The following is a 27,333-nucleotide window of genomic DNA, read 5'->3' as shown; positions in this document are numbered from 1 at the left end:
CATTAAAGAAAGGATGCAGAAGGAGGGGCAGAATAAAATGTGAATGGTAAAAATATAAATTTTTATTTATTTAAAAAAATTAAACTGAATTATTAAAATTGTCCTGCAGAGTTGGCCATGGTGAGTTGGCTGCAGCAAGTTGTGCCAAGTTGTCCCATTCCTGTCACATGATGTCTGAATTTATTACGATTTACAACAGAAATTCTGGTTCAAACTGTGGTCCTCAGTCAAGGACTATCTATAGGGGAAAAGTTTTCATCTTGGGTCAAGAGTAACAGAGAAAACGGTCTTTTCTCCATCCAGGAAGAAACAGCAGTCAGGAATGGGTTAACTCCGTCTGCTAACTGCTTGGACTGAGCCTGCCAAATTGTTAAAAGCACGGCTCTTCCTGTTGCTTGCCAGCTTTTTTAGACTCAGTCTAACTGGGCAGACTTGTTTCTCTGAGCTATCCATTCACTGACTGCGTTTCTTTGGAGACAAGGAGTTTTATTATTTTTATTCTTTTTGCTGAATATTGATTCCTATCAGGTACCTCTTAATTTCTTTCCAGCGTGAGGGGCGATTTAGCCTGAGCCGCTGAGGACTGCTAGGGTGGTGAGAGGTCGCTTGGCTGAGGACCTCTGGGCAGCACTCACAGGCTTGCCTCGTGGTGACTGACCTACAGGGGACTTGAGGACTCGGACCCTCTGTAAATTAAAACAGCAGCGCCCACAAACAGAGCTCCGTAGCACTTGTCTGGAAAGTACACAGGACCGGCACCATTTCAGCCACTTCAGACAGCGCCCATGAGCTAAGCCCCATAGTGCTGTCCTACCTGGCAAGGAGCGGCAGCGCAGAGCCTCTAGGAGTCGCGGTGGCCCTTTTTTTGTGCCAGTGAAATTGCGGCAAATTTGAATCCATGTGAAGAAGCAGAAGCCAATTTGGGAGGTGCTGTGGCCATTTTGAGACCGTGTGGTAGGTAGGCGGCAGCCATTTTGAGGCCACTACAAGGAGGTTTGGTGGCCATTTTGAGGCCACTACAAGGAGGTTCGGCAGCCATTTTGAGGCCACTACAAGGAGGTTCAGCGGCCATTTTGAGGCCACTACAAGGAGGTTCAGCGGCCATTTTGAGGCCACTACAAGGAGTTCGGCGGCAAGTTCGAGCAGAGGCTTTTCAGCTGCGCTCTTCAATCTGGGTAAGACCGATCCTGGTTGACTGGCATCTTCGGGTATACTCTTTCTCTCGTTACTGGGCAGGAGCTCATGAGCAGGTCTCTATGGCTCTGGGGCCTTTATACAGTTACCCAGCGTTTTCTGGTGAGGCCTTTAGTCTTTGAGGTTGTGATCCCCCTATTGGGCCTGTGTGCAGGCTTTGCAATCTTATTCCATGGCAGGGCCTGCAGTAAGGGGTAATTTTGTTACCTTTATTCACCGTGGCCTCATTCTCCTTACAGGAGTGGTCACTATGGCTTCCACTACTTCAGGACATTCCAGATCCAGATCCAGATCCAGATCAGGCCACCAGGACAGGACAGTGATCCAGGGGAAGGGCCTTCTGGCTCTCCATCACTTGGGAGGGGCAAGACAGGTTCTGCTTCTCATGCTCAAATGCCTTCATCCCAAACCTCACAGCAGTCTAAAAGGGCGTCCAAACATAAGCATAAGGATCCTGCAAGGGCACCTCAGCAGATTTCTGAGGAGGCTGTTTTACAAGGGAAGAGTTCCCATTCCAAGGGTCCCCCCTAAGGCCCAGATTGCCTCTGAGGAGATACCGGAACTGTCTGTTATTCAGGAGGAAGCTCCTCCAGCTGCCTGGTCTCCAGATGGGGATCCAGCACAAGCTCCTCCCTTGCCCGGTGGCAGTGACTTGGGTTTTGGAGCAATGCCTGCTCTTGAACCAACGGTGATCCCTTGGGCGCAGCAAGTGGAACGCAGGTCTCATTCACCTGGGGTTTCCTCCACTCCCATCTCTACGGGCTTGCAGCCCAGCCAGCAGGGTGACGCTCACTATGCGGATCACTTGTCCACCTTGATTACTAATGCCATGAGCCAAGGCATTGAGGCAGGAGTAAAACGTATTTCTGCTGCTATGATTTCTGAGCCTTCTAGAGCTCATTCTTTCCAACATAGACAACAAGGATTGGGATCTTTCATTCCCTTTTGGGATCCGGAATGTTCCAAGGCATCTTCTGGCCAGGTTTCTCTTTCTGGAGAGGAGATGCAGCGTGATACTGAGTTATCTGATGATGAAGATCTTTTACCTGACCAACCATTTGTTGGACTCTTTAGGCCTCATCTCTTCCGGTCACTGCTGCACAAAGCCAAGGTGACCACTCAACAGGGCTCTGTACAGACAACTCCTGGAACTGTTTCGGAGCCCGTTGACCCAGCTGATCCTTTGTTTGTGGAGCCCATCGTTGAATCTGAGGAGGTTCTGGCCTCCACACTTTTTCTCGACATGGTACAGCGACAGTGGGTCTCTCCTGGCTCGGGTCCCATTCCCAGCAGTTTGGACAAACGCCTTTACAATATTGGTTCTGATATGACCAAATCTTTACAAGTACTAGTAGTTGATCCTCCAGTGGTGGCTCTGTCATCACAATCCAACCTCCCTGGTCCTCCGGAGGAGCACCTCCATCCAGAGGATAAGAAATCGGAGCAATCTCTGGTCAAGGCCCATCTGGCTGCAGCCTGGGCAGTCAAGGCATCTTCAGCTGCATCATTTTTTAACAGGGCGTCTCTACTCTGGTTAAGGCAATTACTGGACCGTATTCCAGTCACAGATATCATATCTCATCAAGTTCTTGGCAGTGGTGGAATTTTCCACAGATGCAACACTGAATGTGTCTCGATTTGTGTCTAAGGCCATTGGATCTTCCATCACTTCTCAATGTCTTCTGTGGCTTCACCAGTGGCAGGCTGATGCTAGGAACAAATGGAGACTAGCTTCTTCTCCTTATAAAGGAGAGAAACTGTTTGGCGAATCTGGTTGAATCTAGGGACAAACGCAAGATTATGCCTAATTTGACAAGAAGAGCGGAAGTCCGCTCAAGTCTGTATTTTTGTCTTTCTTCCTTTCGGGGATTAGACGGTTGTTTTGGGGGGCAACGTTCACAGAGACAATTTGCCTTCAGACAGAGTCAGGATTGGCAGGGCAGACAGGGGCACCGTTATCCATCCAAACGTTCCTTTTGGGGTGGGAAGGGTTGCCCCTATCGTAGGTCCAAATGACTGCTCTTCCAAGCCTCCCATGGGGGGGTGGCAGCTGGCTCTGTTTGCCCATCAATGGGAAGTTTCCACTTTGATTCTTGGGTCAGGGAGACGGTAAAGTCAGGCCTCTCCCTGGAATTCCTGTCCACCCCCCCCCCACGAGGTTCTTTGTCTGCTGTCCTGTATCGCAGAATTGGGGGAAGTGGTGCCTCATGGATTCGACCATAGCAAACTTATTGGCCATTCACGCCATTCAGCCAGTTCCGGAGGTGCAACAAGGTCAGGGATTTTATTCCAGACTGTTCCTGTTTCCGAAGTCCTCAGGCGGTTGGAGGCAATTCTGGATCTCAAGACCTTGAACCATTATATAGTGTATTGCAGGTTCAAGATGCAATCTCTCCACTCCATTTTGCAGGGTGTCAGGAGGGGAGATCTACTCACGTCAATAGATTTCACAGAGGCCTACCTGCATGTCCCCATTCATCCACATTACAGAAAATTCCTTCGGTTTCAATACACAGGGAAACATTATCAGTACCAGGTGTTGCCTTTCGGCCTGTCCTTCGCCCCAAGGGTGTTTACCAAAGTGATGTCAGCCTTGGTGGGCCATCTCAGGACTTTATCTGTCCGTATCCAGATCTACCTGGATGATATTCTCATCCACTCCAGTTCAGAGTCCCGTGCCAGACAGGACCTAGATATCACCATTCAGGTTCTCCAATCTCATGACTTCTCAGTAAACCATTCCAAAAGTCATCTGATCCCCACAACACGCTTGCTTCATCTAGGGGTAATAATAGACACAGTGGAGTCAAGGGTGTATCTTTCACCGGACCGGCAATCCAGCCTGAAGGACCTGGCGGAGTCAGGTCAGATCATTCTTCTTCCCTACTGCTTCTCTCGCAGCTGCTGGGAAAGATGGTGTAGTGTTTCGGCATCACTCCTTGGGCTCGTCTCCACAGCAGGGCTCTGCAGTGGTGTCTCCTTTCATTCCAACAAGCTTGGTGCAGTACGTCTCCAGTTCGAGTAGAGGTTCCGCCGGAGGTCTGATTTTCCCTCGCATGGTGGGCTTCCAACGCCATTGCTCAGGGTTGCAGGTTCCAGGAATCTCGTCTCATCCTGATAACCAACGCCAGCCTTTTCGGCTGTGGGGCTCATCTCAGATCCCAGATGGCTCAAGGTCAGTGGTCTCCAGTGGATCTTTTCCACAACATCAACTGGTTGGAACTACGAGCCGTCCATCTGTCTCTCAAGTGTTTTGAGTCACTAGTCTTGGGCAATGACATCTTAGTACTGACAACATGGCCACCAAGGCTCACATAAATCATCAAGGAGGGATCAGATCCTGGGCTCTGATGCAGGAGGCGGAGAGACTGATCCTCTAGGCAGAGTCTCACCTGTCATCCATCCGAGCGGACCATATTTCGGGAGTGGTGAACATCCAGGCGAACTGGCTCAGACCTCAATCGACCAGGCAGAGTAGAGATTGGATCGTCCCTGTTCAGGGATTTGACGGACTGGTTTGGCCTTCCAGTGGTAGACCTGTTCGTCACCCGGGACAACTGTCAAGTTCCAAGATTCTTCTCCCAATTTCCGACTCAACGCAGTGGATGCGTTGCGGAACCCATGGCCATCAGGGCTCCTATATGCCTTTCCTCTTCTTTCTCTGACTCCCAGTCATCCGGAAGCTTCTGGAGAACTTCTAGAGAACTTCTGCTTCTGGCCCCTCATTGGCCCAGGAGACCTTGGTCTGCAGATCCAGTGGCCCTCTCAGTGGAATGCCCCTGGAGGTTACCTCGGGACAAAATATCCCTCAGGCAGGGGGCGTTGGTACACCCGGACTCTCAGTGGTTTCAACTGACCACTTGGCGCTTGAGCGGGTCCTGCTGAGGGGTGACAACCTTTCCTCCAGGATCATAGCTACTATCCAGGCTTCCCGCAGGGATTCCACCAACCATATCTATAATGCTACATGGAGGGCGTTTTGTTCCTGGGGCAAAAGAGGGGGTCTAGTTCCCATTTCGGTTTCTGTGGTTCAGGTTTTAGAATTTCTTCGAAAGTGTTTAGATGATGGGTTGGCTCCTAATACTCTTCGGAGACAGGTGGCAGCCCTTTCTTCCATTCTGACCTGTGGGACCAGGTACCCAGTGATTAGACAGTTCCTCGGGGGGGCACCAATCTCAGACCTCCTGTGGTCCACCGCTTTCCTACTTGGGACTTGAACAGGGTCTTAACTGCCCTTACCAGGAGTCCCTTTGAACCTCACCGAGAGGTTAGTTTAAAATTTATTTCCAATAAGGTTTCCTTTTTAGTAGCTATTACTTCAGTTTGGCGCATATCTGAGCTGGCGGCTGTCTTATCAGGGTGGATCTCTGTGTATTCCATTCTCACAGAGTAGTTTTACGCCTCGATCCTACATTCCTTCCCAAGATAAATACTTGGTTTCATAGGGCTCAGGAGTTGATCCTTCCCAATTTTTGCCCGAGTCTTCCCACGGTTTGGAGAGGGTTTGGCATAAGTTGGACATGCAGAGGGCTCTCTGCATATATATTAAAAACTCTTCTCTCAGGAGGACAGTCCCTTTTTGTTTCTTTTCAGCTGGCCACCCTAGGCAGCAGGGTTGCTTCCCCCACATTGGGACGCTGGATCAGGGCTTGTATCTCTATAGCTTATGAGATGCAATCCTTACCTGTGCCCAGGCGTATTACAGCTCATTCGACCAGTAGTGCTGCTACTTCAGCAGCTTGGGGTCTGCAGGCCTCTCTGGAAGAGGTCTGCAGGGCAGCTACTTGGTCGTCTTCTCCCTTTGTACGTCACTACAAACGTGATTCTTACACCTCGGTTGAGGCTGCTTTTGGCAAACGGGTTCTACAGAGGGTCCATTTAGATCAGGGACCACAGGCCCGGACTTCTCCCTCCCAAGAGGACAAGGCTTTGGTATGTCCCATTCCTGACTGCTGTTGCTTCCTGGATGGAAAATGGGTGTTGGTTATTACCTGATAAGCCCTGTCTCAGCTTAGAAGAAACAGCAGTCAGTTCGCCAGGGGTTTTTAGTCTGCCCCTAGGATGTGGGAGGGTAGGTCTTTGTTCTAGTTACAGCTCAACACATCAGTCTGCGTCACTGCCTTCGTCAAAAAGCTGGCAAGCAACAGGAAGAGGAGTGATTTAACAATTTGGCAGACTCAGTCCAAGCAGTTAACAGATGGAGTTAACCCATTCCTGACTGCTGTTTCTTCTAAATGAGAAAGGGCGTATCAGGTAATAACGAACGCCCAATCTGTCTAACTAAGGATGCAACGTAGACTCTGAATAAATCTACCCAATCCTGAAATTCAGTTTTGTTGCTACCAATTCAAAATACAATTGCACTCTGATTTACCACTCATAATTTAAACTTAATTTTGGAAACAAAGGTCAACATACCACACCCTCATTAACTCTTTTTATCTGTATTCTTCGCCATGGATTGCCTTGGGCTCAGACTTAATTGTCCCTTAATTCAAGACAACTCAACAAGGACAGGAATTTGAAATACCAAAATAGCAATCTGATTTGTAGGAGCAGCTCTCTTCAACCGTCCGGCCTCCATCTTCTCATTTAAGTTTTGAGTCTCACAAAATAAGTTATCTTGACGATGAACAGAATTGGAACAGACATGTGACTCTGCCAACCACCCTCCTACGGTGCCCGGTGTGCGCACCAAGCCGCCCTCCTAGCAGGTGAGAAGCCTCTTGGCAAGCATTGGCTTGTCTCAACCAAATGTCTCGGTGAAGCAGCTGCCACTTTAACGAAACAGCCGGTAGACCCTGGGAAGCCGCCCGTCCTTGCTGGAAAGGGCACCCTGGATGTGTTCATAGCTGGGTAGCTCCCGCAAGTCCCCCAGGGCGGCAACCGCTGGCTTCTTCCGCAGCATCTTCGTTGCTACCCGTTTGATGTCACTGGCACTCACTTTGCCTGTGCAGAAGGGAAACAAAGGCCACTAGGATCAGTTTGTGCAAATCCGTGTGGCACCGGCTTCCACACAAGGCTGCTCCACTATAATAGGGGCCACCCAGTCTGGCCCATCAGAATCAGTGGAGAATGGGCCCAGAGACACAAGAGGAGCAGAGTGAGAGAAAGTCCAAAGGGAAGCCACCTCCGGCTGGGGAGGGTGGTGAAATTCCATAAGGGGGTTTTGGGCAACAGAGCCGGGGAGGTGGGCTCACTTCGGCAGCAGACTCAGAAACCAAGGCCCCTCCCCAAACTTCCTCACCTGAAGAGGGAAGGCTCCATTGAGCTGCAACTCAGGAAGCCAAGCTTGTCACTTACCGATCAGGACACAGAGCTCCTGTGGTAGCTTCCTCCCTCCTGTGGCCAAGACCTGTCTCCCAACATCCTCAAAAATGACCGGCCGGGACTCCAGATTCATCATCAGCATGGACCGCAACTGAGTCTTGGCCCGCTCCAGCTCAACCTAGACAGAGAGGCAATGGGGTTGCTCCAGCCTCTCATCCGACCCCAAAGCCCCAACATAAACCCTCTCCCTGACCTCTTACCTCTCCCAGGGTTCCAGCCATTAAAACAAATTCCCGGGTAATGATCTCCACCATTTCACGGACCTGCAATCGAGGAGGAGCCGGGCATAAGAACCAATTCTGTTCAAGGCCTCCCACTTCCTGAAGGGTGAACTTTGAGGGAGGCCTCTGGGATAAGGGCAGGAAAGGAGGTCTCCCCCTCGCCAGGCCAGGCAAGGGGGCACTGGGACGGCTGTTCCCTTCCTCGCTCGCCTGCTGACCTGGTAGATGCAGCCCAATTTCTAACTGGCTAAGAGGACATGCCTGGCAGGTGAGGGATACATTCTGAGGACCAGCTCACCTGTCTGGGATCTGCACTGGCGTGAATGCACAGGAGGCCGGTGTCCTCGTAGCTGTGGTGGTAGGAGGTGGCATTGTACATCCAGTGGTGCCTGGGAGAGAGAGAGTAGCAGAGTAGGGGACAGGGATGAATACTGGCAGCCTTGCAGGGTTCCTTCTCGTAACTATGGGTCCTCCTCAAGAGTCGGACCGCATGTCCCATCAGCCCTAGCCACCGGCTGGCCCAGGGAAGGCCAAGGTATCAGCCAGTCAGATTCCTGAAGAATTCTGCCAAACTCGCAGATACATTCATTCATGTTTCACTCAGGCTGCAATTATTGTGAGAACACAGAAGAGGCCCACTGTGGATCTGCCATTCCAGATGCCTTTGTAAAGATTGTCAAGAAAAGGGCTGGTCAGTCACCACAAAGGGCTGGACCCAGAGCAATCAAACGTCAAGCCTGGGGTGGGATGGAAACCACGCAGGTCATTCCCATCAATGGACTGAGCCTGGGGGGTGGCAGTACGACTATCTCAGTAGCCTTCCAGACTTGTGACTCCAGGGTCCTTCTGGACTGCTGCGATGAGGGCCGGGATGGGGGACATCATTATATGGTAGCTCTCCTTCTCCTGGAGTGGATGGTTCCTTTGGGGCTACATGGAGAAGGTTCAACTTGCCTGGAGCATCAGTAGGGGCCCCTCAGGGCTCAGCCCGCTCTCCATAACATGTATGAGAGAAAGGTCTGCAATTTGTCTCGGATGGAGCATCTCAATGTGCTGGCAACACCCATCTATCGATCCCCACCCTGGGCAGAATGGAAAATCTGCAAAGTCTTGGGAAGCTGGAGTGGGGCCAAGTACTGAACACAATCCACGTATTATCCAGGCAATCGGGAACACTGAATGAGACTGCAAGATGAGAGGGAGATTTCGGCCCCAAGGAGTTTGCCTGGCTTAGGGGACATTCTCAGGACACTTCAAGTTAACAGACATGCTCTTTGCTACCCATCGTTGTGGTGATGGAATGTAGAGAGCAGAGAGGATGGCCTTGAGGGAGGATCCATTACCACAGCAACAAACAGATCAACATGGTTTAAGCTTACACCAGGATAGAGATTTACAAATATGCTTACAGCAGCAACCCCAATTCACATGAACAGGGAGGGTGGGAAGCACATTCAACTTGCAAGATTGTGCTCCTATAAACACTGGAATAAAAGTAGTTTTAGGCCTACATAGTGCCTGTCTCTTCATTTGGTCTACTTTGTAGGGCTCAAACTACAGGCCTGGTTCAAATACTGTGATAAGTCAAAGTGGTTTATTTGGTTTAGATTTAGTCTGTTGTCTATTTGTAGCAATAGTAATAGCACTTATATGCCACTTCACAGTGCTTTACAGCCCTCTCAAAGCGGTTTATAGAGTCAGCTTCTTGCCCCCAACAATTGTTTTACTGACCTCAGAAGGATGGAAGGATGGGTCAACCTTGAGCTGGTGAGATCTAAACTGGCAAATTGCAGGCAGCCGGTAGTCAGCAGAAGTAGCCTGCAGTACTGCATTCTAACCACTGCAGCTCTTGTAAAACCATAATTTATGGCTTAGAATGACCCTGGAGCTCTATCACTGCTGGGTTAGCCAAACCCTCCCCCCGCCCCCCACCAACACACACACAATTAAAGCTAATTATGCTTTAGCACAATGTGTAAACTGGCCACACATTTTTACTCCTTTCTCTCTTTGGACACTCCCCTCAAACCGAAGGTCCCACGCAGCAACGTGTCAGTGCCCTTCCCTCCCCCCTCCCCCCCTCCAGTGGTCTCTGCTCCTGGCCCTTAGCAGTAAAGTTCTCCTGCTCTTCCTTCTGAGAAGCCCAGGGACTTACCGGTTGAGGACGTTGAGGTACAGCCGCGTGAACATGCCTTTGCCAGGGCCTCCAGCAGAGAAAGAGCCACCACCCCCCATCATCATGTTTAAGACGGCGAAGGGAATGAAGTCTTCCTCCTGGACCAAGGAAGGCAAACCAGATGGTTACTTGGACGTCCAAGCAAAAAGGGCCACCACAGCCAGAAGTGGATGGACGCTTACCAGAAACGAGCAGCTTTCTAGTCCAATCATGATGTGGGCCAACTCTGGGATGGGAGTGGGCCCTAAACTCACGTCTGACATGTCCTTCTCCAGCTGCAGAGAGAGGGAGAGATTCTGTGGGATTTGGCTTTGCTGCAACTAGCTGGCTATTGGCTCTAAATCAGGGGTCTCCAACCTCGGCAACTTTAAGACTGGCGGACTTCAATTCCCAGAATTCCACTGTGGAATTCTGGGAGTTGAAGTCCGCCAAGCTAAAAGTTGCCAAGATTGGAGACCCCTGCTCTAGAGCTCTCTTTTTACCTTCAGCTTTTTAAACTGTGCTTTTTATTGCTTTTAATACTTGCGCTGCCTTGTGTTTATTTTTAGAGTTGTGAGTGGCTCTTTATGTTCACCTTGGAAGAGGCACAGAATCTACTACTACCTTGACTTACGACTGTAATGGAGCCTGCCCATTAGGGTTGCAGGTTGGGATGGTCATTAAGTGAGGCTTCCATGATTGCTTCACTCAACAAGTGGCCCAAGACATTCTGATTCTAAGAGATCTCTTCCTTACACTTTGGACTGTAACTTAATATTGTCCCTCCAATTATCAATTTTCTGCTTTCTCTGCTTCAGAAAGATAGAATTTGCGGCCAATCACAAAAGGCATCTTTTTTAAAGGTGGGGAAAAGCTTTGCCAGCCAGGGTCTGGGAGCAGAAGGACTGCTTGTGGAGGGACCTGCCCCACAAGGGGTGAAATCCATCTGTCAGCTAGTTGTGATGCCCTCAAAGACACTGCTTGGAGAAGTCTGTGGCAAAAGCTAAGCAAGATTTGCAGAGATTCACTCCTCCAGGTCTTGGTTATCCCAAAGGTGCTTTTTCAGGAGACAACTGGAGTTTCTTGTTTTTTCTTTGCAGATGTTTTGCTTCTTATCCAAGAAGCTTCTTCAGCTTCCCCACTGTCCCCCACAGGAAGGCAGAAAGTCTCTTTTCAACCAGGGTCTTTGGGAGCGACAGGGCTGCTTGCAGGAAGGACTCTGCTCCATGTGCTGCGTGAAATTAATCTGGCAGGCATCCCTTCCCCCATCAGAGGCTGACTGAAAAAAAAAACTCTTATCCTAAAAAGAATTTCAGTCAGCCACCAGCAACTAGAGGGAGTCCTGGGCAGCACCTGGCAACTTTTACTGTCTGCTTTCCTGTTGCCTTTCTGAGAAAACAAACAGCGAAGATTACAAATGGCATCTCAACACTGCAGGGTGCTTGGTAGCTCATCGTAAGTGCAAATGGGCTGCCAATCGCATGACTGCAGGGCTGCTGCAATGGCCATAAATAGAGGTGGGAGGTTGCAAGTCCCTTCGTTCACCCGTTGCAATTTCAAACAATCACTGAACGAACAGTCATAAGTCAACGATGACCTGTACTGCATATACTTCCCAGATTTTTATCACTTTAACTTTGTTTTAGCTGCTCTGAGAACATGTTTAAGGCAATTTTAAACCCCATTTTAAATCATAACAAATCACTTTATGAAACCGAAGAGATGCAAAGGAGGTTTTGCTTCCCAATGTGCCAATAATGAGTCCTGTCCCTGAACTGAACTCTAGCTGCAGGTTAGTTTTTCTGCTCCTTCTGCAGAGCTTGGCAAGAAAAGCAGAGGCTGCCTTCCCTTCCTCACCTTCAGGATCCCTCCTGTGTACTGGGCAATTGACGTGTCCACATCCTTGGCTTTCCCACTTCCCCACGCCGGAACGGCTCCCAGGAAGTACTTGCGAGCACAGTCCACAAGCTGCTGGTGTTCAATCCCCACGCCAGCCAACACCATCCTGTCGGGGGTGTAGTAATTCCTCAGGTACGAGTGGAGGACCGTCCTGTCAATTTTCTCAATGTTGTCTGCAGGACAGAACCTGTTCAACCCCACAGTGTTTTCCCTGTAGGCTGCCTGTGGGAGATCAGTACAAATACAATGATTTTCAAAGAAAACCCAAGGCAAGGACCTAACATTTGTGACCTCCCTTCCTTGCTTTAGGCTTATGGTTGGCCACATGCACAAAGACAAGGGAAGAGCCCTTGCTGCTCAACTTTGATGATAAAAATACAGCTCCAGTGAACATATAAGGGAGCCCCACACCTGAGAAAATGACCACCTCTTCAATGGATTCCACTTTCATTGAGTTGTGTGATAAACCTGGATTTGAAGCCAGGTCTCCCTGATCCACGGCCTGAGCTACTGAGAACATTTTGCTTCCCAGCTCTTTGAAGGAATCTTCCTCTGCCCCCAATGTCAAGGTCTGCAAGCAGTTCTCTGTGTGAAGAAGCACTTTGGACCCAAAGCCAACATTGCAGCAGAGATGGGTGCACACGCAGATGAGGTACCTCCTCAAAGAGGAGTCCCACGCCCCTCTGAAGCACAGTGTCACACCCTGTCAGTCGAAAGGAAAGATGCAGCTTTTGGGAGGGCAGCGTGTGCACCCACTCACACAATGCCCCATTTTGACTTTGCATTCCCCAAAGCTGCATATCCCTGGACTGAATATTTCCTTTCACTTCCCAGATTGCAGGCAGAAACAGAATGCATTAGCAAAACAAGACTTTTTTAATCTTATTGTCTCCCACCTGACATAATGAACCTCATTGCTTATCATAAAAAAAGACAAACTTGTTTTTCTTCTGAAAATTATTTCTGGTCCCGCATCCACTGTTGAAAGGGAATTTTCAAGATTGAGGAAGCCACCACAGGGCCCTCAAATTACTTAGCGGTTGCCTTTCTTGGCATGCTGATAACAGCATTCTTCCCCCAAGCCAGGAGAGATTAGGAGGTCACCAAAGGGCTCAGGGGCTTCATGGGGCAGAATGCCAGAGGGCCTTACTGCATGGATCATCTCGGTCAGCAACGGTTCTGGATCAGGTCTCATGTTCAGGTCCTGCAGCTCAAAGCGGACCGCCATACGAGTCATCTCGATTTCCTCATCTGCCAAGAGAAGCCAGTCCTTTGGATCCGGGACCAACCTCCTCCCAAGGAACAATGGCCCAAACCCTCTGGAAGGGGAGAAAAATTGCTCCCAATTTTCAGCCACCAAATTCCACAGAATCAACCTGTTTCTTCCCAGCTGATAAATTTGATTGGTCACACCTACCTATGCCTCTCCTGCCATTTTGGTCTCTCCCATTCCTGTCCTTCCAAATTATGCCACTGCACCACATTTTCCACTGGCAGAAATTACTAACACCTTTACGGCAATACAATTTGCGTTCAGGTGGGGCAGCGAAATCCTGCCTGGCTCTTGCTCTCTTCTCTTCATGCACAGAAGACTCCGTGACATCTCACCCGGCAATCTACTTTTTTTTAACTATTATTTTTTTTATTTACTAGATGAATACCTGACAGTCTGGGTTGCAGAACCACATCAGCCAACAGACTGACCATGGCATCAAGGCCCCTGCTATCTGCAGAAACAGCATACATTGTGGTATCCCTGAAAGAAGAGCAAAATTAGTTTTGTGTTCTACTGGGCTGGCAGGGTCTTCACCTAAGGTGCGAAGGCACGCTTAAGACCCGCAACAAAGAACCTCAAAACTCTTGGTTAAAAACAGCCCACTCAAACTAAATTCAAACGACAGAATCTCCCATTAGCCTCCCTGTGAAGGATGGAGGGGATCCCATTATAAAATGAGAGGTAGGATATACTCTTCCAGTCAAAAGCCGCATCACTTGGCTGGGATTTGTCAAAGCATTGCCTGGCCAAAGGACGCTGAACAGGAAACAGACCTTGACACCTGGCAATCACAAATGCCTCCGTGCTTCTCCAACATGAGGAGGATCTCATCCTTGCTGCTAAACTGAGCCGTAGACTAAAGAGAAAAGGAGGGAACAAAGCAAAGGAGTTCATTTTCTAAGAGAGAATTGGGCCCAGAAGGCAAAATACTAATTAATTAATTTTTATGCAGTTAAGCGGCTACATGCAATAACCAATTTCTCTGGGATGTAATATTAGAGGTTTGCTGGCAGCTTTTGGAGAAGAATTACACTAATGTGCAGCAGCCGCCAAAACAAGCTAATACAACCTTGGGTTGCATAAACAGAGGCATAGAATCAAGATCATGTGAGGTATTAGTACCACTTTATAAGCCTTAGTAAAACCACATTTGGAATGCTGTATCCAGTTCTGGTCACTACAACATAAAAAAGATGCTGAGACTGTCTAGAAAGAGTGCAAAGAAGAGTAACCAAGATGATTAAGGGACTGGAGGCTCAAACATGTAAAGAACAGTTGCAGGAATCGGGTATCTCTGTCATGAGTCACTTTTTTCAGTTGTAACTTTGAACGCCCACTAAATGAACTGTTGTAAATTGAGGACTACCTGTATTATTCTGTTGCTCTGCATGGAGAGCTTCTGCACCAGAGATAAATTCCTTGTGTGTCTACTCTATTCTATTCATCTATAAAAAAGATGTTGAGACTCTAGAAAGAGTGTAGAGAAGAGCAACCAAGATGATTAGGGGACTGGAGGCTAAAACATATGAAGAAAGGTTGCAGGAATTGGGTATCTCCAGTGAAAATGAAAAGAGGACTGGGGGGACATGATAGCAGTCTTCCAGTATTTGAGGGGCTGCCACAAAGAAGAGGGGGTCAACTTATTTTCCAAAGCAGCAGAAGGCAGGACAAGAAACAATGGATGGGAACCGATCAAGGAGAGAAGCAACCTGGAATTAAGGAGAAACTTCCTAACAGTGAGGACAATGAACCAGTGGAACAGAAGTTGCCACCAGAAGTTGTGGGTGCTTCATCACTGGAGGTTTTTAAGAAGAATCTAGACAGCCACTTATCTGAGATGGTATAGGTTCTCCTGGAGCTGGACTAGAAGACCTCCAAGGTCCCACCCAACTGTATTCTGGTCTGTTATTCTGTTCTATATAATTCTATTTCTAGTGATTCTATTCCTTATTCCTATTCTATCTTATTTCAGGCCAAGAGCAGACAGGAGGAAAGCACAGAAAGTCCCCCCCCAAAATCTGGGGGTCTCGGTTAATGCCTCCACCCCGAACTCCCAAAGGGATCGCCCTGAGCCCGACCTTCTGCTTTTTCAAACCTGCTTTCAAGGAAAAGGCCGCTTACCGAAAAGGCCAATTTCTCCAGGAAGTGCGAAATCCCGGCGGTGTACTTGGCTTCGTATCTGGACCCGGAGTTGATCAGGACTGGTCCCAAGCAGAGCAAAGGGGGGAGGAGTGGAGGAGGAGGGAGGGTGAGCCGCGGCCCCCGGCTTCGCTTCGGCCGCCCCCTCGACCCGCCGCCGCCGCCCCCCCCCCCGGCGCCCCCTTACCGCCCAGGGTGCAGAACTGGCCGAACCTCCTCTGGGAAGCCACGCGCAGCCCGCCCTCCAAGGCGCTGACCTCCGTCTCGAAGCCCTCCGGCCCGTCCAGGCCGGCGAAGGCGGGCTTGGGCAGCCCCGGCAGAGGCGCCGTCAAGGGGGTGCCCGGATAGCCGCCCCCGCTGCTGAAACGCCGCGACCCGGCGAGCCTGAAAGGGAAGAGGAGGAGGAGGAGGATGAGACCCCCCCCACACCAGGGATGGGAAATGGGTCGGAGAAGCCCTCCCCAGAAGAGCCCCTCCCTCAGCCGGAGGACACGAAAATCAAGGCCGAGGCCTCACCTCCGCGCCGGGCCCAAAAGGCCCCTCCGCACCGCGCTGGCCGCCATCTCTCTCGTCGGGGGGGGGGAGGGAGGGAGGAGGACGCCGATTGGTCGCTCGGGTGACGGCGCCGGTGATTGGCGGGTGAGTCCCGCTCCCTCCACTTCCGGAATCCGAACGGCGACGGAAGTGGCCGGAGCTGCAGTTTTAACTCCGGGTCATGCTGGAAAGCGCGGGAGGCTCGTGGGGGGCGGGGGAAGGGAGAGCGGGTAGGCCGAGGCCTGGTCTGGCGGTGGAACAAACCGTCGATAACGCCCCAAAGCAGCATTTAGTAGAACAGCCATGAATGGCTTGGGAACGATCATAATAGTAAATGTGCCGCCCACCTGCCTGACTTCCCTGCTACGGAAAGTGAATATCTATCCTTGTGCGCAGTTCGGGTGCTGAGCCTGGTGCCGGAGCCAGTGATGGACGCCAGACACGAGGTGCAGGTTTTCTGATTGCTTTTTATTGGAGTCCTCCAAGGAAAAGGGCTCCTGACCCAAATGCCAAGAACCAAGGATTAAGAAAGCTTGATAAGGCGGGAGAAGGCGAGATAATAAGAAATACCACCTAATAAACATTTTAGTAATAATTCTACATTTGGCTCTGTTGGTCTCTAGCTGTCCCTGTTCCTAAGCATTGGCTAATGAATGCTCCAGGAGTTATCTAATACACATTTCATTGAATGCAGGGCATCTGGATTCCAAATTTTTGATGAGGCCTGCAAGTTGTCGTAACTGTTGTTACTTTTATCAGTTTTTTAGCTACCCAGAATTGTTACAAGATTTACACATGCATATTTCCTGTAGATCCCGGTACAGTCAGCTGCAGCCGCGGCTGACTGTTGGGGGAGAGTCATTGGCCCCAATGGAGAGGGTGCGCAACTTGGGCGTTCTCCTGGATAGGCGGCTGTCTTTTGAAGACCATTTGACGGCCGTCTCCAGGAGAGCTTTTTACCAGGTTTGCCTGGTTTGCCAGTTGTGCCCCTTTCTAGACCGGGATGCCTTGTGCACGGTCACTCATGCTCTCGTGACATCTCGGCTGGACTACTGCAATGCTCTCTACATGGGGCTCCCCTTGAGAAGCACCCGGAGGCTCCAGTTAGTTCAGAATGCAGCTGCGCGGGTGATAGAGGGAGCGTCTCAGAGCTCCCACATAACACCTATCCTGCGCAGACTGCACTGGCTACCTGTGGTTTTCCGGGTGCGTTTCAAGGTTCTGGTAATGATCTTCAAAGCGCTCCATGGCATAGGGCTGGGTTACTTACGGGACCGTCTGCTGCCACCGAATGCCTCCCACCGGCCTGTGCGCTCTCACAGAGAGGGACTCCTCAGGGTGCCATCGGCCAGGCAGTGCCGACTGGCGACGCCCAGGGGAAGGGCCTTTTCTGTGGGGGCTCCCATCCTCTGGAACGAGCTTCCCCCAGGACTTCGTCAACTTCCTGACCTTCGGACCTTCCGCCGCGAGCTTAAGACACATCTATTCATTTGCGCAGGACTGGACTAGGGTTTTAAATTTTTAAATGACTAAATTTTAGCTTTGGTTTTAAATTGGGTTTTACTATTTATATCTGATTTTAAATATTTGGCCTTTATAATAAGTTTTTTAGTTGAATGTTTTATTTTGTATATTTCTTGTGTTTTTATATGGCTGTACACCGCCCTGAGTCCTTAGGGAGATAGGGCGGTATAAAAATACGAATAAATAAAAAATAAATAAAATAAATAAGCATTCTTTGTTCTTGCCAGGCAGACTCCACAATTACAGTCTTCCTGATTTACTTTTCAAGTGTGTATCGTAACCTGGCTTTATTTTAGCATACAGCCCATCACTGGGCGGCTACCTGAGCACCAGGGAGCCCCAACCTGCCGGGTTTCCCAGGAAGTCATATAATATATGTGGCTCTATATACATAATCTTGTATGTATATATGTATGTATTTATTTATTCTCTCATGTTTATGTAGTGTATATTGGAGGCTGAGACCCTTTGAGAGCTGTAGGCAGCGATTTAAATTTCAGTTTAGTGTACGCTGATTACTGTACATTCAAAATGACAAAGTTATTATTCTATTCTGTATTCTATTCTCTATTCCAGTGATGGCTAACCTTTTTGCCGTCATGTGCCAAAAGCTGGGGGACTGCAGGGGGTCCTACGTATGCATGCCCACACCAATAATTTAATGCACCCCGCGCATGCGCACGTGAACCCCCCCCCCCAGCACTCTCCCTGCTTTTGGCATGGTGGCCACAGTAGGTCCATTTTTCATTCTCCCCAGTCTCCAGAGGCTTTCTTGGAGCCTGGGGAGGGCAAAAATGGCCTTCCCCACCCCCCTAGAGGCCAGAAATGGCTCCCGACTTCCGGTGGGACCGGAACAGGGTTGGGCTCTACTTACCTTTACTGCCAGTTCACATGTGTGCTGGAGCTGAGCTAGGGCAACGCTCGTGTGCCCACACATATAGCTCCATGTGCCACCTGTGGCACACGTGCCAGAGGTTCGCCATCACAGCTCTATTTTATTCATTCTCATTCCCATTCGTAAATTTTGTCTAACTGGGCTTCTTGTTTACACACTGTATTAATCAATGAACGGTACAGTCAGCTGCAGCCGCGGCTGACTGTTGGGGGCGAGTCATTGGCCCCAATGGAGAGGGTGCGCAACTTGGGCGTTCTCCTGGATAGGCGGCTGTCTTTTGAAGACCATTTGACGGCCGTCTCCAGGAGAGCTTTTTACCAGGTGTGCCTGGTTTGCCAGTTGCGCCCCTTTCTAGACCGGGATGCCTTGTGCACGGTCACTCATGCTCTCATGACATCTCGGCTGGACTACTGCAATGCTCTCTACATGGGGCTCCCCTTGAGGAGCACCCGGAGACTCCAGGTAGTTCAGAATGCAGCTGCTGGTGATAGAGGGAGCCCTCGTGGCTCCCACATAACACCTCCCGCAGACTGCACTGGCTACCTGTGGTTTTCCGGTGCGCTTCAAGGTTCTGGTAATGATCTTCAAAGCGCCCATGGCATAGGGCTGGGTTACTTACGGGACCGCCTGCTGCCACCGAATGCCTCCCACCGACCTGCAGCGCCTCACAGAGAGGGACTCCTCAGGGTGCCGTCGGCCAGGCAGTGCCGACTGGCGACGCCCAGGGGAAGGGCCTTCTCTGTGGGGGCTCCCATCCTCTGGAACGAGCTTCCCCCAGGACTTCGTCAACTTCCTGACCTTCGGACCTTCCGCCGCGAGCTTAAGACACATCTATTCATTTGCGCAGGACTGGACTAGGGTTTTAAATTTTTAAATGACTAAATTTTAGCTTTGGTTTTAAATTGGGTTTTATTATTTATATCTGATTTTAAATATTTGGCCTTTATAATAAGTTTTTTAGTTGAATGTTTTATTTTGTATATTTCTGTGTTTTTATATGGCTGTACACCGCCCTGAGTCCTTAGGGAGATAGGGCGGTATAAAAATACGAATAAATAAAAAATAAATAAAATAAATAAGCATTCTTTGTTCTTGCCAGGCAGACTCCACAATTACAGTCTTCCTGATTTACTTTTCAAGTGTGTATCGTAACCTGGCTTTATTTTAGCATACAGCCCATCACTGGGCGGCTACCTGAGCACCAGGGAGCCCCAACCTGCCGGGTTTCCCAGGAAGTCATATAATATATGTGGCTCTATATACATAATCTTGTATGTATATATGTATGTATTTGTTTATTCTCTCATGTTTATGTAGTGTATATTGGAGGCTGAGACCCTTTGAGAGCTGTAGGCAGCGATTTAAATTTCAGTTTAGTGTACGCTGATTACTGTACATTCAAAATGACAAAGTTATTATTCTATTCTGTATTCTATTCTCTATTCCAGTGATGGCTAACCTTTTTGCCGTCATGTGCCAAAAGCTGGGGGACTGCAGGGGGTCCTACGTATGCATGCCCACACCAATAATTCAATGCACCCCGCGCATGCGCACGTGAACCCCCCCCCCCGGCACTCTCCCTGCTTTTGGCATGGTGGCCACAGTAGGTCCATTTTTCATTCTCCCCAGTCTCCAGAGGCTTTCTTGGAGCCTGGGGAGGGCAAAAATGGCCTTCCCCAACCCCCTAGAGGCCAGAAATGGCTCGTTTCCCGACTTCCGGTGGGACCGGAACAGGGTTGGGCTCTACTTACCTTTACTGCCAGTTCACATGTGTGCTGGAGCTGAGCTAGGGCAACGCTCGTGTGCCCACACATATAGCTCCATGTGCCACCTGTGGCACACGTGCCAGAGGTTCGCCATCACAGCTCTATTTTATTCATTCTCATTCCCATTCCTATTTTTTCTCCAACTGGGCTTCTGGTTTACACACTGTATTAATCAATGAACTGTACAGCTACCCAGCTTGTGAAATAAAGATGCTTGGGTGGCTGATGTAGGATAGAAAACAAGCTGCTAAAGGAGGCAGCACCGTGCAACACAAAACAGCCCCAAAGGAAGCCTTGAAACCCAGAAACCTGCCGCTCCTCCAGTGTCCTGACTCGGTACTCATGCGAACACTTGAGATTGTCAAGGGATAGGGAAGGCCAGCAGCATTGGAGCCCTCCACATAGAATAGAATTAGGAATAGAATAGAATTGAATTGAATTGAATTCTTTATTCACCAAGTGTGATTGGACACACAAGGAATTTGTCTTCGGTGCATAAGCTTATAGTGTACATAAAACCTATAAGTGATAAATCTTCATAAAAATACATTCATCAAATCATAAGAAACAACACAGTGATAGTCATAGGATACTTAAATAAGCAATCAATATAAATCATACTAGGAAACTAAATAAAACAATATCAATCGTAAAGATGCAAGCCATTAGTCATTAAGTAGAAAAGGAGATAGGTAACAAGAACAGTAATACAGCGTTACTAAATAATTTGACAGCGTTGTGGGATTTAGTTGTTTACCAGAGTAATGGCATGGGGGGAAAACTGTTCTTGTGTCTAGTTGTTCTGATGTGCAGTGCCCTATAAAGTTGTTTTGAGGGTAGGAGTTGAAACAGTTTATGTCCAGGATGTGAGGGGACTGTAGATATTTTCTCAGCACTCTTTTTGACTCGTGCAGTATACAGGTCCTCAATGGAAGGCAGGTTGGTAGCAATTGTTTTTTTCTGTAGTTCTAATTGTTCGTTGAAGTCTGTGCCTGTCTTTTAGGGTTTCATGAAGAGGACACCAGGTCTGCCCAGTCTATTGGATTTTATGGGAAGGGCCAGTCCGGGAGAAACCAGGCAAGCAAATCAAGAAGGGTTTTCTAGATGATCACCAATGCCTTGAATTGAACCTGGAAGCTTATACAAAGACAGCAAAGCTGGCAAAATGGTACAGATGCCTGAGTGGACCAGGAGATGCCTGTCACCATCTACATAGCTGCCCTAATTGTAGCTTCCAAGGGCAAACCCAGGTATAATGCATTGCAATGTTCATTTTGTGGCATATTACCTATGGCACGTGTGCCAGAGGTGGCACGTTTAGCCATTTCAGTGGGCACGCGAGCTCAGCTCTGGCCCAGATGCACGCGTCGGCCAGCTGATTTTTTTTTTTTTTATTCAAAAAGTTTTACAAATTTTTTTTCCCCCTTTCCCCTCCTCCCCCTCCCTTCACAACCCCCGACTTCCCGGAACGAGCACAAGGTATAGTTAAAAATAAAACAAACATATGCTAAAAAATTTTCGTCCCAACTTAATTATACTCCTACAATCATCAATTCCTAACTTCCCCCGAAAACAATCAAAAATAATACATCATAATCATTCAAAACAGTCTGATAACTCTTAGTCTGATATCTACGTTGAATATAGTCAGTCCATTTTTTCCATTCCTTTAAGTATCTTTCTTGCGTATTGTCTTCCGAAAAGGCTGATATCTTCGCCATCTCAGCCAAATTGGCAACTTTCAATATCCATTCTTCTATTGTTGGTACTTCTTTTTTCTTCCAATATTGTCCTATTAGTAATCTTGCTGCGGTTATTAGATTTAAAATCAATTTAGTCTCAATTACTGTACAATCCGTAATAATTCCCAACAAGAAAAATTGCGGCAGGAACTTTATCTTCTTTTTCAAAACATTTTGTAAAATCCACCAAATTTTTATCCAAAAGGCCTTTATGTCCTTGCAAGTCCACCAAATGTGAAAATATGTAGCGTCATCACAATTACATCTCCAACATTTTGCTTGCATTTCTGGATACATACACGATAATTTTTTAGGATCTAGATGCCATCTATAAAACATTTTATAAAAATTTTCCCTCAGATTCTGTGCCTGTGAATTTAACATTTCTAACCCAAATTTTTTCCCAAGTTTCCAATAATATTGGCTCCTGAAAATTTTGTGCCCACTTTATCATACAGTCCTTTACCAAGTCCCTTTCACAACCCCCGACTTCCCGGAACGAGCACAAGGTATAGTTAAAATAAACAAACATATGCTAAAAATTTCCCTCCCAACTTAATTATACCCCTACAATCATCAATTCCTAACTTCCCCCGAAAACAATCAAAAGTAATACATCATAATCATTCAAAAACAGTCTGATAACTCTTAGTCTGATATCTACGTTGAATATAGTCAATCCATTTTTTCCATTCCTTTAAGTATCTTTCTTGCGTATTGTCTTTCAAAAAGGCTGATATCTTCGCCATCTCAGCCAAATTGGCAACTTTCAATATCCATTCTTCTATTGTTGGTACTTCTTTTTTCTTCCAATATTGTCCTATTAGTAATCTTGCTGCAGTTATTAGATTTAAAATCAATTTAGTCTCAATTACTGTACAATCCGTAATAATTCCCAACAAGAAAAATTGCGGCAGGAACTTTATCTTCTTTTTCAAAACATTTTGTAAAATCCACCAAATTTTTATCCAAAAGGCCTTTATGTCCTTACAAGTCCACCAAATGTGAAAATATGTAGCGTCATCACAATTACATCTCCAACATTTTGCTTGCATTTCTGGATACATACACGATAATTTTTTAGGATCTAGATGCCATCTATAAAACATTTTATAAAAATTTTCCTCAGATTCTGTGCCTCGTGAATTTAACATTTCTAACCCAAATTTTTTCCCAAGTTTCCAATAATATTGGCTCCTGAAAATTTTGTGCCCACTTTATCATACAGTCCTTTACCAAGTCCCTTTCAGAATCTATTTCAAGTAACACATTATACAATCTCTTTATATGCTCCTGAGACTGATTTCTAATTTGCTTTACCAAATTTTCCTCGTTCTGCTCTATACCAATTTTCTGATCTCCCTTCCATCTAGCACGTAGTTGCTCATATTGAAACCAAGTATAATTTTTCCCTTCCTCTCTTAATACTTGCAGAGATTTTAACTGCAAATTACCTCTTTCAGTATACAAAAGATCTTTATATGTAATCATTTCCTGATTCTGTTCTATGTTTATATTTTCTATTGTATGTCTAGGACTTGCCCATATAGGAACCTTATAATTTAGTTTATAAGAATATTTTTTCCAAACACGCAGAAGGGCATTTCTTAGCACATGATTTTTAAAGGCCTTATCCACTTTTTTGTCATAAATTAAATATGCATGCCATCCATATAGCAAATCATAACCTTCTATATTCAAAATTCTGTCCTCTGTTAAATTAAACCAATCACTTATTGCAGAGAGCAGCTGCTTCATAATATAATTTAAAATTAGGCATTTTAAACCTCCCTTTCCGAGAATCTTGAATTATTTTCATTTTAACCCTAGCTTTTTACCTTCCCATATAAATTTGTTAATTCCTTCTGCCATTCCTCAAGATTCTTATCTTTCTTAATTATTGGTATCATCTGAAAGAGGAATAAAATCTAGGTAAAACATTCATTTTAATAGCAGCAATTCTCCCAGCAAAGATAATTGCAATTTTTCCAAACAATCAACTCCTTCTGAACTTTTTGCCATAAAACCTCATAGTTATTCTTATACAATTTCACATTTGACGATGTAATATAAACCCCTAAGTACTTAACCTTCTTTACAATTTCAAATCCTGTTATTTCCTCAAGTCTTTCTTTCTGTTGTCTGGCCATATTTTTATTATCACTTTTGTCTTTTCTGATTTACCTTAAACCCTGAAACATTCCCATATTGATCAATTATTTCCAACAAAGATTTACTAGAATTTATAGGGTTTGTTAAAGTAATCACCAAATCATCTGCAAAAGCTCTTAACTTATATTCATACTGTCTAACTCTAATTCCCTCTATCTCCTTTACTTCGTATTTTATCCAATAATGGTTCTAGAGTTAAAATAAACAATAATGGTGATAAAGGACATCCCTGTCTTGTTCCTTTCGCAATCTTAAAAGGTTCTGTTAAGCTACCATTGATTATAATCTGTGCTGTTTGCTCTCCATAAATTGCCCTAATTATTCTTAAAAAACCATCTCCAAATTGCATCTTTTCTATTAATTTAAATAAAAAATCCCAATGCAATCGATCAAAAGCTTTCTCTGCATCGAGAAAAATAAATGCTGCTGGAATAAAATTTTTCTTTTCTAAGTACTCCAGTAAATTAACAATCTGCCTAACATTATTCCTCATCTGTCTCCCTTTTATAAATCCAGATTGATCATTATGAATTCTTCGCTGCAGAATCAACATTAATCTATTAGCTATTATTTTAACAAAAATCTTATAATCATTATTTAAAAGTGAGATTGGCCTATAATTCCCAGGTGCCAGCTGATTTTCAGGCCATCTGGGCCCACCGGAAGTTGGCAAACGGGCTGTTTCCAGCCTCCGGAGGGTTCCGGGGGTGGGGGAGGCTATTTTCGCCCTTCCCAAACTCCTAGAAAGGCTCTGGAGCATGGGGAGAGAGATAAATGAGCCTACCGGGCGATTGCGTGCCAGAAGCGAGGGGGGGGGGAGCACATAGAATTATGGGTATGGGTATGCAAATGCTGTTGAGTTTGAGCCTAGGTAGAGGCAGATATTTCTCTCTCGGCACGCTGAGAATATATCTGCTGAACAAAATTCTGCATAGGCGACAGGAAGGGCATCCGGCCAGTAAGCACAGCTAGCTCCATTCAGTTGCCCAGGCTCCACCCCACAAGGGATTATGATTGACTGATTATGATCGACTGAGGAGTGAGGGGATGGTTTTGGGGGTTTTGATTTACTGAGGGAAAGATTCAGGTTTTCCCAGATGTGCCAGTTTACCTATTCTAGTAAATAGAACTTTGAAAAACTTTGAAAAATTTCTAATGAAAACTTCAGAGTTTTTACTTGGGTTTTTTTCTGGAATGCTGACATATTATACCATATATCATATATCCTAATAATAATAAAAAACCAAGCTCAGTGGCAGACTTAGCCAATCAAAGAATAAAGTTGATCAGCCTTAATCTTGGTTAGGTTCTTTTGAGATCTAGCAGGTTGAGGGACATCATCACACTGGGTCATTCCATAGGTGACCCCTAGCTTTCCTCCCCATGATATCACCAATGTTATCAAGGGGGTTATCAAGGGGAACCTCCATAACCCATCTCTATTATCTTGGGAAGTAAGAGGCCCCTTTGGTCATGACATCAGCTGTCCCCCATGAGAACATAATGCTGTGATGTCAAGGTCCTGGAGCAGAAATATAAAGGTAAAAGGGATGATAGGAGAGCTGTGGAGAGTTGAGGAGAGGAGAGTGGAGGATAGTTGAGTTGAGTCGTGTTGAACAGAGCAGAGGAGATCAGAGCAGAGCGATTCTGAGTGGAGGAGATAAAAGCAAAGCAGAGCGAAGTGGAGTGGAGTGGAGGAGAATAAAACAGAGCAGAGATGATTAAAGTGGAGCAGAGCAAAGCAGAGTTGTGGGGATAAAAGTAGAGCAGAGCGAAGCGGAATGGAGGTGATAAAAGCGGAGCAGAGGGAAGCGGAGTGGAGGAGATAAGATCAGAGAAGAATGAAGCTGAGTTGAGGATCTTTTTTTATGAGTTTGGAAATCCAACGAGTGAAGAATAGACGCTTGTAAAGTTTGGAATATTAGTATATCAGGTTAGTTGCCCCTTGGTTCTGCAGGATGAGATGGGATGGGATGGCATGAAAATTACAATATAATAGAATTCTTTATTGGCCAAGTGTGATTGGACACACAAGGAATTTGTCTCCGGTGCATAAGCTTATAGTGTACATGCAAATAACAAAGTGATAGGTCATAGTTTATAAATCATAGTTACAATCATCAATCATAAGATACGAACAACAATTGATAAATCATAAGATAGGTTGTTGGCTATTCCTGCCAGCTTAGTATCATCTGAAAATTAGATAAGTTCCTCTTACATGTAGGTGTAAACCCATTACAGACTACTCGTTGAGTATGATTTGTTAGAGAGTTACAAATTCAGCTGGTGGTGATGCTATCTATCCCACTTGTTTCTAGTGTACCAAGAAGTAGGCTGTGGTCTACTGAAGTCTAAGTATACTATGTCCACAGCATTTCGCTGGTCTACTAATTTAGGCATTTTGTCAAAGAATGAAATAAGATTGCTTTGGTCTGAGCTGTTTCTAACAAACCCACATCAAGACAGGTGTTCTCTCTTTTATTTTTTTGCTTATTTTAACTTTTGCTTCTAGTCTGTCTTTTACAGTTATGTTGTTGTTGGTTGGGCTATAGTTTCTTTTTGTGTGAAGACCGATGGAAAGTACAAGTTAAGCAGCTCTGCTTTTTCTCTGCTGCCTGTTACTTCCTTGCCGTCTTCTCTCTTTAGTGGACTTTTTAGTTTGGTTGCTGTGCCAAACCAGACCGTTGTGGAGGTACAAATGAGAGACTCCATAATTCCTCTGTAGAACTGGATCAGCAATTCCTTGGGCAGTCTGAGGTTTCTGAGGTGACACAGGAAGAACATGTGATCGATCGATCGATCGATAGATGATAGATAGATAGATACTGTAGTAGATAGATAGATAAATAGATGGATGGATAGATAGATAGATGATAGACAGACAGACAGACAGGAGCACCAAGGACCCCTCTTTTCAACCTGGAGTTACAAACCTTCTCCTTTCTTGATAGGATCTCCTTCCAGTTCCAACACTCACTTCACAACAGGATGGATCATATACTGAAAAAATCATATACTACCTGAAGAAAAAGGACAGCAAGGAGTCCCATCCGCAGATCAACAATAACGACTCACGGCAGTGGGACAACCAGGAAACCTACTTCTCTAGCTACCGCCCATCCAGTTCCTCGGCCACTCAGCGAGCCACGCAGATCTTGCCTCTGCTTCTGAAGTCTTCCCCAGCTTTAGTGGGATCAGGAAGAAGGTTCAGCCTCCAGCGCTGGTGCTGCCCGATTTGGCCCAGAGAACAACTGTCAGGACCCCTCCAAGGGCTCCTCAGAGGGAGATCAAGCCTGGCCTGAAAGAGCCCCCTTCCTTACCAAGGGGACCAGAGAAGCAAAGGCCTCAGGGGAGTAAACCCACTCCAGATGCCTTCCTGCCTTCATATCCAGGTATATACGCTACAGGGCTGGGCTACCTATGGAACCAGCCTTGTCCTATCACATCAGCCCATCCCACACTACCAATCAATCAATCTATCAG

At 46.8% G+C, this 27,333-nt stretch overlaps 2 protein-coding genes across 6 annotated transcripts in view; one reads left to right on the top strand and one right to left on the bottom strand.

Annotated features, from left to right (window-relative positions):
* Positions 1 to 47: 47 nt before the first annotated feature.
* On the bottom strand, positions 48 to 15,833 carry PMPCA (peptidase, mitochondrial processing subunit alpha). The gene is made up of 13 exons (XM_058158923.1): positions 15,731 to 15,833; positions 15,402 to 15,598; positions 15,197 to 15,276; positions 13,849 to 13,931; positions 13,461 to 13,555; positions 12,950 to 13,050; positions 11,758 to 12,021; positions 10,104 to 10,196; positions 9,901 to 10,019; positions 8,044 to 8,134; positions 7,725 to 7,787; positions 7,498 to 7,642; positions 48 to 7,143 (listed from the first exon to the last, which is right to left on the bottom strand). Exons 1-13 carry the CDS (start codon positions 15,775 to 15,777, stop codon positions 6,974 to 6,976), a joined length of 1,548 nt encoding a protein of 515 aa, XP_058014906.1. The 5' UTR covers positions 15,778 to 15,833; the 3' UTR covers positions 48 to 6,973.
* Positions 15,764 to 27,333, top strand: part of LOC131185929 (uncharacterized) — a 26,700-nt gene continuing 15,130 nt past the window's right edge. For 2 of the 5 annotated variants that reach the window (XM_058158927.1, XM_058158924.1), the window contains exons 1-3: positions 15,907 to 16,194; positions 20,937 to 21,183; positions 26,802 to 27,242. The gene's annotated coding sequence lies outside the window, so the exon portion shown is untranslated. Of the gene's footprint in view, positions 15,854 to 15,905; positions 16,195 to 18,908; positions 21,184 to 26,801; positions 27,243 to 27,333 lie in introns of those variants that run through there. The other 3 variants (XM_058158926.1, XM_058158928.1, XM_058158925.1) reach the window with 3 other exon arrangements.

Source organism: Ahaetulla prasina, chromosome 16 (genome assembly GCF_028640845.1).
Source record: "Ahaetulla prasina isolate Xishuangbanna chromosome 16, ASM2864084v1, whole genome shotgun sequence".
Lineage (NCBI taxonomy): Eukaryota > Metazoa > Chordata > Lepidosauria > Squamata > Colubridae > Ahaetulla > Ahaetulla prasina.
Note: the sequence above shows the minus strand (reverse complement) of the source record. Positions and strands in the feature narration are given on the sequence as shown.